General features: G+C 47.8%; 1 protein-coding gene across 6 annotated transcripts in view; it reads right to left on the reverse strand.

The window, feature by feature from the left end:
* CROCC (ciliary rootlet coiled-coil, rootletin) overlaps positions 1-19,151 on the reverse strand; it is a 72,765-nt gene that overhangs the window by 48,801 nt on the left and 4,813 nt on the right. For 4 of the 6 annotated variants that reach the window (XM_081870656.1, XM_081870654.1, XM_081870653.1 and 1 more), the window contains exons 2-10: positions 18,936-19,077; positions 14,188-14,339; positions 11,729-11,920; positions 10,070-10,153; positions 9,569-9,666; positions 8,272-8,437; positions 7,063-7,169; positions 3,651-3,878; positions 2,650-2,746 (exon numbers count right to left, since the gene is read on the reverse strand). In XM_081870656.1, the coding sequence (XP_081726782.1) occupies positions 2,650-2,746; positions 3,651-3,878; positions 7,063-7,169; positions 8,272-8,437; positions 9,569-9,666; positions 10,070-10,153; positions 11,729-11,920; positions 14,188-14,322 (1,107 nt within the window). In that variant the 5' untranslated portion in view covers positions 14,323-14,339; positions 18,936-19,077. The remainder of the gene's footprint in view (positions 1-2,649; positions 2,747-3,650; positions 3,879-7,062; positions 7,170-8,271; positions 8,438-9,568; positions 9,667-10,069; positions 10,154-11,728; positions 11,921-14,187; positions 14,340-18,935; positions 19,078-19,151) is intronic. The other 2 variants (XM_081870657.1, XM_081870655.1) reach the window with 2 other exon arrangements.

The raw sequence follows: 19,151 nt of genomic DNA on the forward strand, positions 1-19,151 counted from the left end.
AAAATACTAAGAATATCATATATAGTAAAAGGCCAGAGGCATTCCTTTTAGGAATTTTAAACGATGATATTCCAAAAGCCAAAACTAAATTTTTCTTATACGCGATGCCTGCAGCAAGAATCCTGGTGGCTAAGTATTGGAAAGGGAATCAGTTACCCACTAGGGGAGAGTGGTTATGTAAGCTTTCAGAATATTTAGAATTAGCCAAATTGACAGACAAAAACCAAAAAGTGAAGTAAAAAAAAGACTGGGAGTGCCTAAATGAATACCTTAAAAGTCAAGGTTTGAGGGTAGAAATCTGGCTGAGTCTGGAATAACCTTGTGAAGTGAAAGGATAAGAAAGAGAGATTTATATCTAGATGTTAGGATAGAAATGATAAGGAAAACAGGAAGACACAATGAGAGATGAAGGAGGTGCTGTGGGATTGGTAGAAGTCAATGTTTGTTTTTCTTTTTAGTGTTTATATTATTAACTTGTAAGATATGGATTTGCTTTTTTGTTTTTGAATGTTGGTTTTTGTGTTTTGTGTATTGTTATTTTTCAATATTTTTCGTGTTGTTGTGTGGAAAATACTAATAAAATTTATATTATAATTTAAAAAAAAAATTAAACGAAACCAAAGAAAACAAAGGAACAAAGGAACAGAGGAGCCTGCCAGACACTCGAAGCCCACCTGCCTCAGTGTCGTCTACACTGGCTAAACAGCAGCTCCCCAGAGTTTCAGTCCTTCCCACCCATACCTGGTTCTACTTACCAGGGATGAATCCTTAACCTGCTGGGTGCCATAGCTGTCAACTTTCCTCTTTTCTTGCGAGGAATCCTATTTGGAATAAGGGAATTTCCCTTTAAAAAAGGGAAACGTTGACAGCTATGCTGGGTGCCCCAAAGATGGAGCAAACTTGTTTTCAGCTGCTACAGAGAGGGGAGCACCCAAAACCACCAAATTCAAAATACGAGGAAGGAAATTCCGAATCAACGTGAGGAAGAACGTTCTGAGGGTCAGAGCAGTCTGGCCGTGGAACAGGTGGTGGACTCTTCTTCATGGGAAGTTTTTTAGCAGAGGTTGGCTGGATTGATGTCTGTCAGAGAGCCTTCGGCTGCGATTCCTGCAGTGCAGGGGGTTGGACTGGATGACCCTTGGGGTTCCCTCTGCAGGTCTACAACTCTATGATTCACCCAGGCAGGGTCGGAAGGGCTTTAAGCATTAATAAATCTCCTCCCTCTGGTTCCACCCCCCAGTTTTTCATCCATGGCAAAGCTCAAATGAAGTGGGACTCGAGTGAGAAGTATGGGAAGAAGATTAGACCATAATGTACACAGACACCAAAAGGGGACGAGGAAATTTACCGTTGTTCTCAAAGGAGGCAGAGCAGAGAGGAGTTGGGAAAAGGGAAGAAAAGCTTAGGAAAACTCTCTCTCTCTCTCTCTTCCCTTTTTAAACATCTCAATATAGAAGAAGACACCTTCACCCCCGTATGGCTCCCCTTTATCACATACACAGCCCAACAAGACAACGACAAAAATCCACCAACAACATGCAAATCAATATGGCTAACCTGATCCAAAACACCCACCCACCCCACTCACACATGAAAACGAAGACCACCACAGCCAGCCGCAAATGAACAACCACACCCTAGGCCAACCCCAACCTCTCTCACCACCAAAGGAATACAAGTGAACAGCAGAGAACCTGCACAAGCAACGCTGACACCAAACCCTACATATACAGTGGTACCTCGGGTTAAGTACCGTATTTTTTGCTCTATAAGACTCACTTTTCCCCTCCTAAAAAGTAAGGGGAAATGTGTATGGAGCGAATGCAGGCTGCCAGCTATCCCAGAAGCCAGAACAGCAAGAGGGATTGCTGCTTTCACTGCGCAGCGATCCCTCTTGCTGTTCTGGCTTCTGAGATTCAGAATATTTTTTTTCTTGTTTTTCTCCTCCAAAAACTAGGTGCGTCTTGTGGTCTGGTGCATCTTATAGAGCAAAAAATACGGTACTTAATTCGTTCCGGAGGTCCGTTCTTAACCTGAAACTGTTCTTAACCTGAAGCACCACTTTAGCTAATGGGGCCTCCCGCTGCCGCAATTTTTGTTCTCATCCTGAAGCAAAGTTCTTAACCCGAGGTACTATTTCTGGGTTAGCGGAGTCTGTAACCTGAAGCGTCTGTAACCCGAGGTACCACTGTAGTAAGTAAAATAGAAACATCGCCACCCCCACCCCCATCTCCACCCCCTTATTTTCCCAATGTCTCAACAAATGAAACTGATTTGTAAAAAAGTTACATGGAAAAAAATATATATACAAGAGAGAGACATTGCACACACTTTTGTAAATCAAGGAATGAATGAATGAATGAATGAATGAATGAATGGAATATTGGAGCACAGAAAGCAGAAGGAGGAAGACAAAGGTGGGATGAAAGCAACAGAGTCCCAGGCTCAAGTGGGAGAGGAAGGGGAGGGGGGGGACACATGCCAGCCTGGGGGGGCAGAACCAGGGGGGGCGCGGCACCAGGAGTGGGGAGACCCCTTAGGGCCACACGGCCCCCGACAGAGCAGATGCCTGGCGAGCTGCATCTTCCTGAGGGCCACCCAATGGACTCCATCATCCTCCTGCCCCAAAACCCAGCTGCCTCCTCTCACCAAACTCTCCAGCTTCTGGGTCAGCGCCTCAATTGCCTTGGTCTTCTCTGCGTTCTGGCCTTTCAAGCGCTCCAGGCTGGACGTGACTTCGTTGATCCTGGAGGGCAAGGGAAGAGAAGGCCTCAGTGGTCAGTTCTGGGCCAGTGGGGGCACTCGGGGGTCCTTTCTGGCCTTGCGGGGCATGGGAGAGCTTCGGAAGTAGTCTTCTTGCAGGCAAAGCTGATGGGCCCTGCGCCTGAGCCAAGTTCCTCAGCAGAAACCCCACATGCAAAGAGTGAGGAACATTTTTTTGGGGGGGAGGCCATAGCTCAGTGGTTGAAAGACATCTAAAGGCAGCCCCGTATCAGAAAGGTTTTATTTTATTGTGTTTTTATGTGTTAGAAGCTACCCAGAGCGGCTGGAAAAGCCCAGCCAGATGGGCAGGGTATAAATAATATTTGTTTGTTTGTTTGTTTCCCCCCCAGCCACTCTGGGTGGCTCCCAACAGAAATAATAATAATAATAATAATAATAATAATAATAATAATAATAATGCAACATTAAAAACTTCCCTAAACAGGACTGCCTTCAGATGTCTTCTAAAAGTCAGATACAGTAGTACCTCTGGTTACAAACTTAATTCGTTCCAGAGGTCCGTTCTTAACCTGAAACTGTTCTTAACCTGAGGTACCACTTTAGCTAATGGGGTCTCCCGTTGCCACCGCGCAATTTCTGTTCTCATCCTGGGGCAAAGTTCTTAACCTGAGGTACTACTTCCAGGTTAGCGGAGCCTATAACCTGAAGTGTTTGTAACCTGAGGTGCTTGTAACCTGAGGTACCACTGTAGTTGATTATTTCCCTGACATCTGATGGGAGGGTGTTCCACAGGGCGGGTGCCACCACTGAGAAGACCCTCTGCCTGGTTTCTCCTACCCCGACCACAGGCCATGCTGGAGGCCAGAGCAGGCTCCCCTGCCAGGTGCTCAACCTGCCTCCCCCAACCATTCCCCCCTCCCTGGTACCTGTTGCCCAGCTCGGCCTTCTCCATGTCGCAGCGGACCTGCAGCTGGATCATGTCGCGGACCTTGTCCTTCAGCTGCTCCTCCAGCTGCGCCATCAGCAGCGCCTGCTTCTCCAGGGTGGCGCCGGTGCTGCTCTCAGACAGGCGCAGGTTGCTGCTCAGGTTCAGGCAGGCAGCGTGGACCGTGCGGCTAGAGCGGGAGAGTTCGTGGCCCAGCTCAGAGAGGTCCCTGCCGAGACAGGGAGCAAGAGAAGTTGCTCAGGGGAGAGAAATGCAAGTAACAATATACCCATATTTTTCGCTCTATAAGAGGCACTTTTCCCTTTCTAAAAAGTAAGGGGAAATGTGTGTGCGTCTCATGGAGCAAATGCAGGCAGGAGGCTCTGCTCAGCGCTACCTTTAAAGAGCCGCTGGAGCATGTGTGCGGCTCTTCGGGGCTTTTTCCCAAGGAGGGAAAAGGGCAGCTCTTGTTCAACAAGAGAATAATTTTCCTCGGGGAAAACCCTCAAGAGCCGCACACACACTCTGCGCACTCTTTAAAGGGAGCATGGCTCTTGGGGGAGCCTCGCCTGGGCAGGGGAATGAAGGCTCCCCTTGCCCGGGAGAGGCTGCACGCAGCTATCCCATAACCTTCTGGGATTCTGATTTTTTTTTTTTCTTGTTTTCTTCTTCCAAAAACTAGGTGTGTCTTATGGTCTGGTGCGTCTTATAGAGCGAAAAATACGTTAAGTGCAGTGATATCTCTGGATGTGAATGGGATCCGTTCCAGAGCCCCGTTCGCATCCTGAGCAGAACGCAACCCGCATCTGCGCGTCGCGATTCGCCGCTTCTGTGCATGCGCATGACGTCATTTTGAGCATCTGCGCATGCACGAGCGACGAAACCCAGAAGTCATGTGTTCCATTACTTCCGGGTCGCTGCGGAGCGTAACCTGAAAGCGCTCAACCTGAAGCGACTTTAACCCGAGGTATGACTGTACCGACATCGCAAAGGAGCAGAAAATACGGTACTTTTTATGTCTGGGACAACAGCCGCTCAGATGCTACTAGCCCAGATATAGAAAGAAGACAAAGGAGAGAGAAATGGCAAGCTAAGCTGATGGACTACATTGAAATGGCAAAGCTGACTGGAAAACTCACAAACCAAGAGGACAATTTTTTTAAAAAAAGAATGGGAAAATGTTTATAATTTATCTAGGAGACCCCTGCAAGCAAATAGAAACATTAGCAGGATTTGAAACCCACTTATAATGTAACAAATACTATGGATAATATGATTTAAAATATAGAATATGGAATAATATGCAGCTGTAAATGTTGACACTAGGACCCATGGAGGGGATGGGGTGGAAGTCTTGAGATTCAGAGTAATCTCTATAGCATATGGATATGCATTTGGAATGTTATAAATTCGTATTTGTAAAATCAAAGAAAAATGATTTCAAAAAGAGAGAGCAATGCAGGCAACAACATGCACCTCCTCCTCACGAGCCACTGCGCAGCCAGCACCACCAAAAGTGCACTTAAAACTGTGCTCCGAGCTTCTTAAGATTCACAGTTACCATTTAGTTCAGGTTTCTAGACCTCATGAGGTATGCTGATCTAGCATGATTTTCAAATGGCTGGGGAAAATGCTCAGTCACTTCCTGCCCCTACAAAATGACGAGCAGACAAGGGAATAAACATTCCACACACACACACACAAAAAAAAGCACTGAGAGGGACATCTGCTCGATTTAATCCCTTAGTATATTTTTGTGCAAATTATTATTTTATTATTATATATTGAATTCATATACCACCCTGTACCTAGAGGTCTCAGGGCGGTTCACAGAACAAAAATCAAAATATAAAACCACAAAATATATACAGTCACACCTTGGATCTCGGACGCCTTGGCTCCCGAACGTTTTGGCTCCCAAGTGTCGCAAACTCGGAAGTGATCGTTCCAGTTTGCAAACTGTTTTTGGAAGCTGAACATCCAACGGGGCTTCCGATTGGCTGCAGGAGCTTCCTGCAGCCAATCAGAAGATGCGCTTTGGTTTTGAATGTTTTGGAAGTCGAACGGCCTTCTGGAACGGATTCTGTTTCGACTCCCAAAGTACTTGTCTAATCAAAATGAAAACAACAAACCAGTAACACCCCCCCAAAAAAAAACCCCACCACATTTTAAAAGGGCAGAATCAAGCCGATTTGTATAACTTTTCATTTACACACAGATCTGCCCAGTTTTCTCAGTGGCTGTTTTTGGAAATGTCCCCTAATACAGGCTCCAAGCACAGTCAGGGCTGGATTTAGGTTTGATGAGGCCCTAAGCTACTGAAGGTAATGGGGCCCCTTATTGGTCCAGATGTCCTTTGTCAACAACAAATTGTCATTTTTGTGTGTGTTCAGTATACGCTGCATGGTAATTTATGGACCTAATAGATATCTAAAGTCATTTGCACATGTTGCCATGCAACCAGTACATGCAGAATGTAGGCACCCTATGTATACAAATGAGCAAACCAGTGATATTTTAGGGCATGGAGAGGCAACCTAAGGCCCGGGGGCTGGATGCGGCCCAATCGCCTTCTCAATCTGGCCCGCGGACAGTCCAGGAATCAGAATGTGTCCTTTTATTTAAAATGCATCTCTGGGTTATTTGTGGGGCATAGGAATACATTCATTATTATTTTTTCAAAATATAGTCCGGCCAACCACATGGTCTGAGGGACAGTGGACTGGCCCACAGCTGAAAAAGGTTGCTGACCCATTTTAGGGAACAGGCTAGCAGGTGGGGCCCGTTGCTTACATCATAGGAGCCTACATAACACAAAACACTGCTGCTGTATGTAGGTTTTATTTTATTTGTTTTTTGTCTTATATTTTGGAAATATCCATCCAGGGTTTTTTCCTTCAATTTTTTTTGGGGGGCCCCGAGAGAGTGGGGCCCTAAGCTACAGCTTATTTAGCTTATACAGTGGTGCCTCGCAAGACGAAATTAATCCGTTCCGTGAGGCTCTTCGTATAGCGTTTTCTTCGTCTTGCGAAGCAAGCCCATTGACAGCTTAGCGGATTAGCGCTATTAGCGGTTTAGCGGCTTTTATCGGATCAGCTGATAAGCGGCTTATGAGTGGATCAGCTGATAAGCGGCTTAGCGGCTTGGGGAAAAAGGGGAAAAAACCCGCAGGAACTCGCAAGACATTTCGTCTTGCGAAGCAAGCCCATAGGGAAATTCGTTTTGCAAAGCGCCTCCAAAACGGAAAACCCTTTCATCTAGCGGGTTTTCCGTCTTGCGAGACGTTTGTCTTGCAGGGCACCACTGTACGTAAATCCGGCACTGGGCGCAGTAACAACAGCAGCTTGAGCCTGGGCAGTGTGGACAGGCCCAGGTTTGGGGCTGTGGCCAAGGCTCCTGTTCTGAGGGCTGACCTTTCCATCGTGGTCTTCATCTCCCCAAAGTGCCTCCTGAACCCCACCACTTGCCGCCAGAGGGTGAGCAGACGGCTGTGTTCGTTGCGGAAGTACGTGTTGAACGTCTGCAAGGGAGAAGGAGAAGCCGCAGGCTGAGGACAGTGCTGGCAATGAGAAATCGCTTCTGCAGTGCCAGCCCACAAGAAGTCAGCAGTTGAGGGGGCAGGTCCTGCAAGCTCCCCCCTCATTTCATTTTTTAATTATTTTTTATTTTTTACCAACCACCAAAACACGAACAGTGAAACCCCCCAGGCGGCTGATACATTGGGTATACAATATTAAATAATATTCAATAATAACATATTCAATAATAACATATTCAAATTAACCATATGTACACTTCTGTATACCTTAACACTCCTCCTTCCACAAGGTTTATTTAACTTTTAACATTTTAAAGGTAAAAGGGACCCCTGACTATTAGGTCCAGTCATGGCTGACTCTGGGGTTGCGGCGCTCATCTCGCTTTATTGGCCGAGGGAGCCGGCATACAGCTTCCGGGTCATGTGGCCAGCATGACTAAGCCGCTTCTGGCAAACCAGAGCAGCGCACGGAAACACCGTTTACCTTCCCGCCGGAGTGGTACCTATTTATCTACTTGCACTTTGACATGCTTTCGAACTGCTAGGTTGGCAGGAGCAGGGATCAAGCAACAGGAGCTCACCCCCTCACGGGGATTCGAACCGCCGACCTTCTTATCGGCAAGTCCTAGGGTCTGTGAATTAACCCGCAGCGCCACCCGCGTCCCTTTAACATTTTAATTGCCCCAAGTTGTTCAAACCTACTCAAATAATTCAATATCTTCTCAAACCAATCCTCCTCTTTCTCACTGACCTTAAACCATTTCATTCTATGTATCTTATAAAATTATAATATTATTCCATTTTTTCCTCCATTGGTTCACGCCTAGCTCTTCTGCATTTTTCCAATTACTTGCTATAACCTGTCTGGCTGCAATTACCATCAGTTTTACCCATTTGCATTCCTCCCCCCCCCCCAATTTCAAAATCTGCCAAACCCTTTTCACCAGAGGCGACGAATGCACCGAGGACAGGCTCTGTGCTCTGGCATCCCTCTGCCTCTCCTCAGACCGCTTTGTATCCCTCCCCAAACCTGCCCCTTGCCTCAAGCCCCCCACCCCACCCCAGGTTCTCCCATGCCCCAGACCTCTTCCTCTCGCCTCCAGTCCACCTCCCGCTGCTCCAGCTCATCCCGGGCCTTGGTCCAGTCAGCCGTCAGCTTACGGATGTCCTCACTGAGGGCCTGGTTGGCCGTGTTTGCCTGGTCCAGCTGCTCCCTCAGCATGGCATTGACCTGGGCAAGGCTGGTGCTCCTGCAGGTGACGGGGACAGCAGGTATGGAGGCAGGTCTATTTGGTTTTTTATATACTGGTAATCTTTTCTATAAAAAAAACCTGAAGCCTTTCTTTTAGGAATTCTAGGTGCCGAAATCACAAGGGAGGTGAAAAGACTATTTAAGTATGCCACCACGGTTGTGTGGATGTTACTGGCCCAGAGATGCAAAGAAGTTCCTGCCGGAGAAGAATGGCAGATCAAGTTGATGGATTATCCCGAAATGGCCAAAATGACCGGAAGAAACAGAAATCAGGAAGACCAAAACTTTAATAAGGAATGGGGGAAATTTATAACGTATTTATAACCATTGTAAACAGTGAAAATCGTTAGTAGGATAGGAATATCACTCGTAGTCTAATGGTGAATTTTGGACACACTGGAGAGGTAAAAGATTTGGATGATCATAAAAGATGCAGGAGGAAATGATTAACAATAGGACCCACAAAGGGGAGGAGGGAAGTCCAGGAGATTCCATGGAATCTTGTTTTTATGTTGTAAGTTGGATAATGTAACTGTAAAATTTTAATCTGAAGAACCAAATTATTATTTTTTAAAAAATAAAAAAATAGGTATATAAAAGGTAAAAGGATCCCTGACCATTAGGTCCAGTCACGGATGACTCTGGGGTTGCGATGCTCATCTCGCTTTACAGGTCATGTGGCCAGCAGGACTAAGCCACTTTTGGCAAACCAGAGCAGAGCATGGAAACACCGCTTACCTTCCTGCTGGAGCAGTATGTATATATCTATTTGCACTTTGTGCTTTCGAACTGCTAAGTTGGCAGGTACATAAATGAACGCAAATGGCTCGCTGAATCTTTCTGTTTGTTTGCTTAAATTAGGTCGATTTCCAGGGGGGTGCTGAGTAATTTATTTATTTTTCTGAAAATTTATTATTTACATGCCACCCATCTGACTGGGTTGCCCCAGCCACTCTGGGAGGCTCCCAACAAAAAAACCAGTAAAAGCGCAACACAACATCGCACACTAAAAACGTTTGGGAACCACTTGCTTAAGGGATGGACAAAAGGGGTTGGGGTTTAGTGACTTGGGTGACCTGTGCCTTGTAAAATCCCCCCCCCTGCCCTGCCCCCCCCCTCCCACACTGGCCTTTGTTGCTCTTCTTCCAGCCGGATGAGAGCACTTTCCAGGTCACTGCTGTGCTCCTCCTCCTGCCGCAAGCGTGATTCTGTGATGTCCAGACGGCTCTGCGGGAGAAGGGAACAGAGAGAAGCTGCCACTGCAGCTTTGACATACATGCAGGGGCTCCAAAAAGCTTAGCTCCGGAAGCTGGGGCAGCGGGACTCTGTGCCAGAGCATGTCCAGAAAGGACCAGTGTTCATTTGAACATGCACAAAAGCACAGCTTAATCCAGGCTTCCTCCCCCCTCCCCAGAAGATTCTACACCGAATCCCAGTCCTCAAATATGTGCAGGGATCCTGAGCATGTGAAGAGGGCCACCCATTCACGGAAAGAGCACCCCAGTGGCAACAGGGGAAAACCACACACCTCTGGGAAGCAAAAACAGCCGACAAGTCAAGGCCTGGAGGGAGAGAGGGAGCAGAAAGCATGACCCTGACCCCCCCCCACACACGTGAAAGAGGCACTCACCACTAGGCGCTGCTGTTCCAGCTCCGTCGATTTCTCAAGCAGTTGCTCTTCTTGCTCCCCACACTTCTTTTTGTACTGGACAACCTAAAGAGGTGGGAGGTATATGGACTTCAAACCAGTTCTGGACAATATATATCGCCCAGCCCCAATCGCGATATCGGTTTCCTAATTTTTGAGCCGGCAATGCGAATCATGAGGGGTGCATGTGTGTGTGTTTGCTCTGCAAAAATCACAACGCAGGGAAAACCACGGAGCCGGCCGACGCCTCTACAGAGCTCCTTATTTCCAAAACCGTAATACAGTAGTACCTTGGTTGTCAAACTTAATGCATTTTGGGAGTCTGGAACCATTTGAAAACCAAGGCGCAGCTTCTGATTGGCTATAGGAGCTTCAATCAGAAGCTGCAGAAGCTGCGTCGAACGTTCAGCTTCCAAAAAACGTTCACAAACCGGAACACACACTTCTGGGTTTGTGGCATTCGGGAGCCGATTTGTTTGGGAGCCAAGCCATTCGACAACCAAGGTACCACTGTATATCGGTAAATTGTGAGGTTTAGCTGCTGACATATCATGATGCTGAAAACCAGGTTTCGCTCCGTTCTACTCATCAACCTGGCCGGCAGGTGCCGCCATGGGGCAGGGGAAGGATTGGGGGCATAGCTGTCAATTTACAGATTTGAAAATAAGGGACCAGCAGCCTTGAAAATAAGGGATCAGCAGCCAAAATAAGGGATTTTGGCTTAGCTTATACAGAAATCCGGCACTGATGGACCCCTGCTGCTTTTGCTGCAACTGACTGTGTTTTGCAGAGAGTTGGACTAGATGATCCTAAGGGTCTACAACTCCGACCAAAGAAAAGGGGCAGACAAAACTGATGAATGACATCGAGATGGCAAAGCTTACAGGCAGAATTAGAAACTAGGAAGAGGACCTCTTTAATAAAGAATGGGGAAAGTTTATAATTTGTTTGAAAAACTATTGCAAAGAGTTACACACATTGGTAGGATTGACAGAAAACTTGTAGTAAAAATTTGAACTATGGATGGACAAATGATTTATAAAAATAGAGTTATGAAAGGGATGCAGAGGGGGAAATTACTACACTAAGATGCTGCACTGGTTGGAGGGTATGCTAAGGAGCATGTCAGGGCTGCTGCCGTCATCCTGGTGCGAGGAGTTCCATCGGCCCTTCCCCGCCCAAGAGAGAAGTAGGGAGGGAGAGAGACTCTAGCCCACACCGCCCACGAGCCTGGCATGAGGCAGTTGCAGCACAGCGACGGCCACTGAAGTGCCGCCCTTCTGCGTCCCTCCCCATCCTCTCCTCTTTCTCCTCCCTCAGGCCACCTCCTTAGCCGCCACCGCTGCTGCCTCCAGCTTCCCCTGGCAGCGTGGTGGAAGTCTCGCAAGAGAGGGGCTGCCTGCCTGCCCACCGCCACCCGTCTCTTCACAACGCGCACCTCGAGGCAGAGGACCCTGAGCCGCTGCTTCCCTCCCGAGCCGGGCGAGCATGAAACCCAGGAAATTTAAGGGACATTATAAATCTGGGAAACGGCACTGGGGAAAGGGAGTTTCCCGCCAAATAAGGGGCGGTTGACAGCTATGGTTGGGGGTGCCGCTGGCGGTGCGACCTGGTGCATGGAGGGACCTATGGGGGTCTCACCTTAGCTTGCAGCTTCTGCACCAGCTGGGCCTGCCGCTGCTGGCCCTCCTGGTAGGCCTGGAGCTTCCGCTTGTAGCCTGCCTGCTCTTCCTCCAGCCGCCGGCGCAGCTCCACGTTTTGCTGAGCCAAGCTCTTGTTCTCCAATGCCTCCCTTTCCCGCTCACCCGACTCCAGGCGCAGCGCTTGCTCCAGCTGAGGAGTCCCAGGAAAGAAAGGGGAGGAGGGTCAGGGCCCCTCGTGCCTAAGCCTCGCCTGCCCCAACTCCCAGGAAGAGCGAGAGAGCCCTCCTCTAAGCTTGTGCCCATTGCCTATCGCTGTTGCACGGAACTTCCATGTCCCAAGGCAGTCTACCCTCTGGGCACCAGTTGCCGGAGGGCCTTGGGGAGCCCGCAGCCTGTCAAAGGAGCCAGTTCTGGGTTGATGGACTGCAGAGGACTGCCGCAAGGCTAAGAAGAAATAACAGCCAGACTGAACCACACACACCAATTTGGCAGGGAAGCCAACTAATCCCTTTTTTTTAATCAATCTTCCCAAGCCTGGGACAATTTAAACACAGAGCATCTGCAGGAGATTGCCCTTTGCTCCCACTTTCAAAGGCTTTGTCAAAAGGGTTGTGCATGGTTTTGTTTTTGTTTTTAACAGAAAAATGGCTTGGGGGGGGGAATTGGGTGCAAGATGTAAAATGCGGGAGCGAAGTTTGCCCTCTTCCCAAGCAACGGCTGCCATGGCAACCTGCAGCCCATTTAAATTATCCTGCTAGTCGCCATGGTCACCGGAGCATGTGAGCCCAGCTCCCAATACAGTCTTGTAAGGAGAGGAGCCCCCAAACCAAGAGCCCCCCCCCAGCCCCAGCCAGAGCAGAAATTCTTAGGAGAATTGTTTCCTTTCCTGCGCTTGCCTACAACAAAGAAGTAGGCAGACCCAGCTATGCTTTGCAGAAAACATCCCTCCGGTTTAGAGCTCTAGAAGGTTTCAGGAGCAAAAAAACCCCCAACCAATTGCTTTGGTTATGGACTCCCCAATCTCAGCCTCAGTTCCCCAGCCCCAGCTGCAAAAGAGGGAAGACAACACTGTCTTTCTGTACAAAGTTGTTGCAACGATTATGGCAGCCCCTTGAAATTAGATTTATTTGTTTTTTTACAAAAATCCCTGGGGTGCCATTGGCAGCCCCTTGAAAATTGCTGATTTATTCTGGTGCCATCTCAGGAGAGGCATTGCTGCCAGCCCAGCCCCTCCCTCCCTCACATTTGTAAGATGGGGCCTGGTAGCAATTGAAACACAAAGAAAGCTTTTTTCGGAGTGGTGGGTGGGTACGAAATGCTTCATCCTGATGCGAAATTACAGAGAATTAAACTAGCTAGCTAACTAACCTACCGAGATTTCTTTGATCCAATGGACAGCCCCGCTTTGAACACTACGGAGCACGAGATCACTGTCAATACGTTGTTGTGTTTTGCGTGCCTCCTTCCTTCCAAAGTGTTTCACGCCTGGTTCTTAAATCCACTAATTCAGGTCAAGCGTGAGCGGCAGGGCACATGCAAACACCCGCATGTCCCCTTTGCAAACTGCACAGCCAAGAGGCAGGTCTCAACCAGCCCGGGTGCTATTCAGCTGGACCTGTCCAGGCAGGCCAAAGCTTTTGGACATGGAGGAAGAATAAAATATGCCCCATTCCCTCCCCCAATACTCTGGAAAGCAGTCAGGAAATGTTTTCCATGGAGACCCTTAGTCAGATCTGAGTACAGGAGACAAGACTGGGGTGGGGGGAGCAGGGCATGCTGGGAAACTGACCAAGGAAATAATGGGACCCATTCTCCTTTGCCAGGTTTTTTTTGTTTTTGGAAGGGGGAGATTGGATCCTGGCAGGGCCCTCTGGTGCCTCTCTTTCTCCAGCTCCTCAAATCTCCCTTGCCAGAGCTCAGTCCCATGGCGGGTCCACAGAGAACCCCTCTCTCTTCGCCAGCACATCTCTAAACAGCTCAAGCCATCCTCACCTCAACAGAGTCTGCATCTTCCTACTTGCATTCAGTGTTCGAAATTAGCCAGGTGCCAGGAGCATTTTGCCCCTGGCTGTTGGTCACTTGTGACCAAGTGAAGATGGCACCTGACAACTCTACCATCTGGACTGCTTTCACACACCAATACCACATCCTGTGAAATTCTATGAGTTATATTTGATCTGCACAATCAGGATTATTATTATTATTATTATTATTATTATTATTATTATTATTATTTATATCCCGTCCTCCCCAGCCGAAGCCGGGCTCAGAGAGGCTAACAACAATAAAACAACAATAAAAGTAACACAGCATTATTTTGGCTTTACGTGCTATCCCTAGAACAGAACCTGCACAAAAGATGAGAGTCGACTGGACCATAAAACCTATTCACTAGCACTGCCTGCTTGCTGGTGCCAAGTAAAGATTTCATAGACCCTGCCTGCCTCCTGCACCTACCCGCTCACTGATGGCGTTGTACTTGATGGCCAGCTCATCCCGCTCAGCCCGGCTCTGGGCCAGCAAATCTTCCACCCGGGACAGCTCCTGCTGCAAGATGCGGTTCTCCTCCTGGAGGGAAAGCAAGGACGACATCTCGGCGTGGGAGGCCACTGTGGGAAGAGAGGAGCACAGAGGTAGAGAGACAGACACACACGCATCAAATGCATTTCCGCAGTTGGACAAGACGCCCTGGACTCCCTTTGGAACAAAGGGCAGGAGAGAAGTTTAAGAAATACATTGGTACCTCAGTTAAGAACTTAATTCATTCCGGAGGTCCGTTCTGAACCTGAAACTGTTCTTAACCTGAAGCACCACTTTAGCTAATTGGGCCTCCCACTGCTGCCGTGCAGCCGGAGCACAATTTCTGTAACCCGAGAACCACTGAACCATCTGTAACCCGAGGTACCACTGTAAACAGAGCAAAGCAAAGCAAAGCAAGGGAACTTGGGATGCACTGCCAGAACATCTGGCACACAGGTGTGCTAAATAATGGACTGTTGCGATGCCACAGAACAGGGGTGTCCAACAGGTCAACCGGGATTGACTGGTCGATCCCCGGGAGCTTTTGTTTTTTTTAAAAAATAATATTTATTAAAATTTCCACAAGAAAGAAATTACAAAAAGGATAAAAAGAAAACACAAAAAATACAAACACTACAAAAAATAGAAAAAAAACCCCAAAAACAATTAAAAACAAATCCCTCTTTCTATATCTTACAGTTCATTTACTTATTTTCCTGACTTCCTCACACCTCCCTTTTTTGTATTCCAATTCAAATAGTTAATTCAGCAAATCCATACCCTCTCTATTTTCTCTTAGTTCTTTGTCTTCACATATTATAATTTCAAATTTTCATCTAATATCAATCCCTTTTTACATATTCCTTTTAACCTTATTGCTAAAACCACTTCGTTTCGTTCCAACATCATTTTTACATTCAATAATTTTACAGTGTTTCTGTAGATAATCTTTAAATTTCTTCCAATCTTCTTCCACCGACTCTTCTCCCTGGTCTCGGATTCTGCCATTCTGCCAGTCATTTCCGCCAATTCCATATAGTCCATTACTTTCATCTGCCATTCTTCCAGGGTGGGTAGATCTTGTGTCTTCCAATACTTTGCGATAAGTATTCTTGCTGCTATCCCCGGGAGCTTTTGGTAGATCACGGTAGATTGGTGGCTCCTCCATCTGGCACCTCCCCCTCCCTGCCCTCTAGATCGCTAGAACGGAAGTCAGAGTTTGCGCAGCAAGGCTGACTGTCTCCTTATCGATTGCTGAGCGCCTCTTTCCATTCATTAGATCTGAACACACCCCCCCCCCAAAAAAACGGGATCTTCCTTCCTGTATTCTGCTCTGGTCAGACCTCACCTGGAGTACTGTGTCCAGTTCTGGGCACCACAGTTCAAGAAGGACACTGACAAACTGGAACGTGTCCAGAGGAGGGCAACCAAAATGGTCAAAGGCCTGGAAACGATGCCTTATGAGGAACGGCTAAGGGAGCTGGGCATGTTTAGCCTGGAGAAGAGGAGGTTAAGGGGTCATATGATAGCCATGTTCAAATATAGAAAAGGATGTCACATAGAGGAGGGAGAAAGGTTGTTTTCTGCTGCTCCAGAGAAGCGGACACAGAGCAATGGTTCCAAACTACAAGAAAAAAGATTCCACCTAAACATTAGGAAGAACTTCCTGACAGTAAGAGCTGTTCGACAGTGGAATTTGCTGCCAAGGAGTGTGGTGGAGTCTCCTTCTTTGGAGGTCTTCAAGCAGAGGCTTGACAACCATATGTCAGGAGTGCTCTGATGGTGTTTCCTGCTTGGCAGGGGGTTGGACTCGATGGCCCTTGTGGTCTCCTCCAACTCTATGATTCTATGATTCTATGATTCCTAAAAGAAGCTTGACAACTTTGACCTGAACCTCCCCCCAAAACAAGATGTTCCTGCTGAAAAAAAGATCAAGTTTGACCTGAATACCCCAAAAAGGGGTAGATCACTGCCAGATTTTAATCATGTGAGTAGATCTTGGAAGTTGGACATACCTGCCATAGAACATTCGCAAACATTTTCTTGCTGCTGGATGGAAAGGGATCGGAAACGGGTTGTTGCTAATGGGGCAGCTTCTGCCAGAGAAGAGGCAGTGTTCACCTCGTCCCAGAAGGGGTCCTACAGTTTTCGCCTTTTATTTCAGCCCCCAGAGACTCCCCTTTATTGGGATGAGCGACCATGGAAGGAATGGAGGGATTGCTCCCCTTTGCAACCACACTGTAAAGTTCATTCTTCTTGAACTGCAGGTGCCGGCCTCAGCCACCCTCCCCCTCAATGCACAACTGATTTATAGGATTTGCTGCCACGATCTGTGGCAAAAAGCCGTGGGCTTTGCCTTGGACCTCCATGTGAAGTAGCAGTCTATCTGTGAAAGCCAGATACCCAAACGTGCCAGCAAGAAAAAGCTGTTGCCTTCCCTGTCTTGCGGGAGCATTTGTCTGGTCACCGTGATTGCCATAAAACTGGGTCTGATCCAGCAGCAGCAGCCTGACTCCTTCTGATGTCTTATGTGAGTTCCACAAAGGTGCATCACCCATTGAGAGTCGCTCACACAGCGGCCGCGAGAGTTCTAGTAGCACAAGGATGGAAGACTGAAGAAACCCCAACTAAAGAATCGTGGCAACAAAAATTGACAGACTATGCAGAACTGGCAAAATTGAAATATAAGCTATGGGACAAGGATAACTGTGACTTTAAGGATGAATGGGAACCCTTTACAAAGTATCTGAAGACGCAACAAAGTGAACTGGACTCCTTGTTCAATCCAGGTTTTGAATAAACATTCACAAACTTTTTATTGATAATAACCAGCTAAATAGTTTGAGGATCTATACAACTTTGTAACATGCAGAAAACAGCAGTCTCGGAGAAACCAAAGACTGGAACTGAGGGAAGTCGGGAGGTGGGGGTGGGTGGGTTTTGTGTGGGAGCGGGCGGAGGGAGGAAAAATGGGAGAAAAAACAAGGATGATATGTTTTTGGAAAATATGTCTTGTTTTAATTTTGACTAAAAAAAAAATTTTTTTTAAAGAGAGTCACTCACACAGAGACTCTCCCTCCCTCTCACATACAGAGAGAGCTTCCTATTTGCTGCCTTCCCTCCTTATGCTTCTCTCTCCTCGTCCATCTGTTCCGAATTCCTTTCGCTGTCGCAGCAGCACGAAGCCCCTGGGCCCAGCCAGCAGCACTGTGGCCAGCTTGGCACAGTTTGGCCTCCTTGTCCTGTCCAGAAGGGGTGACAGGCAGGTGGGCCGGGCAGGGAGTGTCCTGAAGCTCAGCAGAGGATGAAGTGTCATATTAGACAGCAAAAAAACCTTGTTTTGATGGATTGGAAAAGCCGCAAAAAGATTCCATTGAGCACATGGATTGACAATATGGACAGACTAGCTACATACGAATGAATTGCATATCGACGCAAATTAAGAATGGATAAATATGAAAAAATCTGGAAGGAATACTTAAGCGATAAGGCGGACAGTGGTGGGAAGAGGAGAGGTGGGGAAATATTGTTAAAAAGGTGTAGTTATAGGTACCGTATTTTTTGCTCCATAGGACGCACTTTTTTCCTCCTATAAAGTAAGGGGAAATGCGAGTGTGTCTTATGGAGTGAATGGCGCTGCGCAGAGAGGGAGAACTGTGCAGAGCCCCTTCAGCCATGCGCCTGCCTGGAAGCCAGAGGGTCTCCTTCTGTTCCTTCTCCAGCTTTGCTTGAAGGGGTGCTGTGCAGTTCTCCCTCTTCGCAGGAGAGGCGCTGCGCAGAGAGAGGGAACTGCGCAGCGCCCCTTCAGCGACGCTCCTGCCCTGGCTTCTGCCTTAGCCCTGCGCAGCCTCTTTGGGCAGGGGGAGCCTTCATCCCGCTGCCCTGAAGAGGCTTGGCGCGGTTATCCCAGAAGCCAGAACAGCCACACGGTATCCCAGAAGCCAGATCCCTCTTGCTGTTCTGGCTTCTGGGATTCAAAATATTTTTTTCCTCGTTTTCCTCCCCCGCAAACTAGGTGCGCCTTATCATCTGGTGCGTCCTATAGAGCGAAAAATATGGTATATCAGTACTCAAATCTGAATTGTTAAATTGTGTTATTAGTGTCATTGTGGTTTTCGTTGTACAGTGGTACCTCGGGTTAAGTACTTAATTCGTTCCGGAGGTCCATTCTTAACCTGAAACTGTTCTTGACCTGAAGCACCACTTTAGCTTAATGGGGCCTCCTGCTGCCACCGCACGATTTCTGTTCTCATCCTGAAGCAAAGTTCTTAACCCAAGGTAATATTTCTGGGGTAGCGGAGTCTGTAACCTGAAGCGTATGTAACCTGAGGTACCATTGTATGTGTTTTTTGCTGTTTGTATTGAAAAAAAATGATTAATTTATTTTTTTTTAAAAAAAGGCAGAGGATGAAGTGTTGGATACAACAAGATGGAGTACCAGAATGTTAACAGTTGGCTCCATCCTTTGCACCTGTCACCTTCCATGAGTTGGAAGAGGAAAGGGTCCATCCTGCCAGGTACCCAGCCAGAGCGGAGATCAGCTGCCTCCTCCTTTCTGTCTTCCTTGCAGGGGAAACCAGGCCAGGCCAGGAGATGAAGAGCCTAGCGAGGGAGGCAGCCAAGAAGGCTCCCTTCCCAGCCCACAGTTCCCCAGTTCCAAGAAGAAGCCTCTTCTCCAAACATACCTTGGCAATCGCTTTGCGAGAGGTTCTTGGTGACGATTTCCCGGATCCTAGCCGGCAAGCGGGTGGGTGGAGAGTCTTCGCAGGAGCCCCTGACAGAGAGGCTCTTCCCTTCTGCTGAGATCAGGATGCTGTCTTCCACTTCCTGCCGGGCGAGAACAAGCCAGTCTCAGCAACCAGGGACCGGCCCTGAAGAAGCCAAGACAGAGTCTCCTCTGG

Source organism: Podarcis erhardii, assembly GCF_964252035.2.
Source record: "Podarcis erhardii genome assembly, chromosome: 7".
Classification (NCBI taxonomy): domain Eukaryota; kingdom Metazoa; phylum Chordata; class Lepidosauria; order Squamata; family Lacertidae; genus Podarcis; species Podarcis erhardii.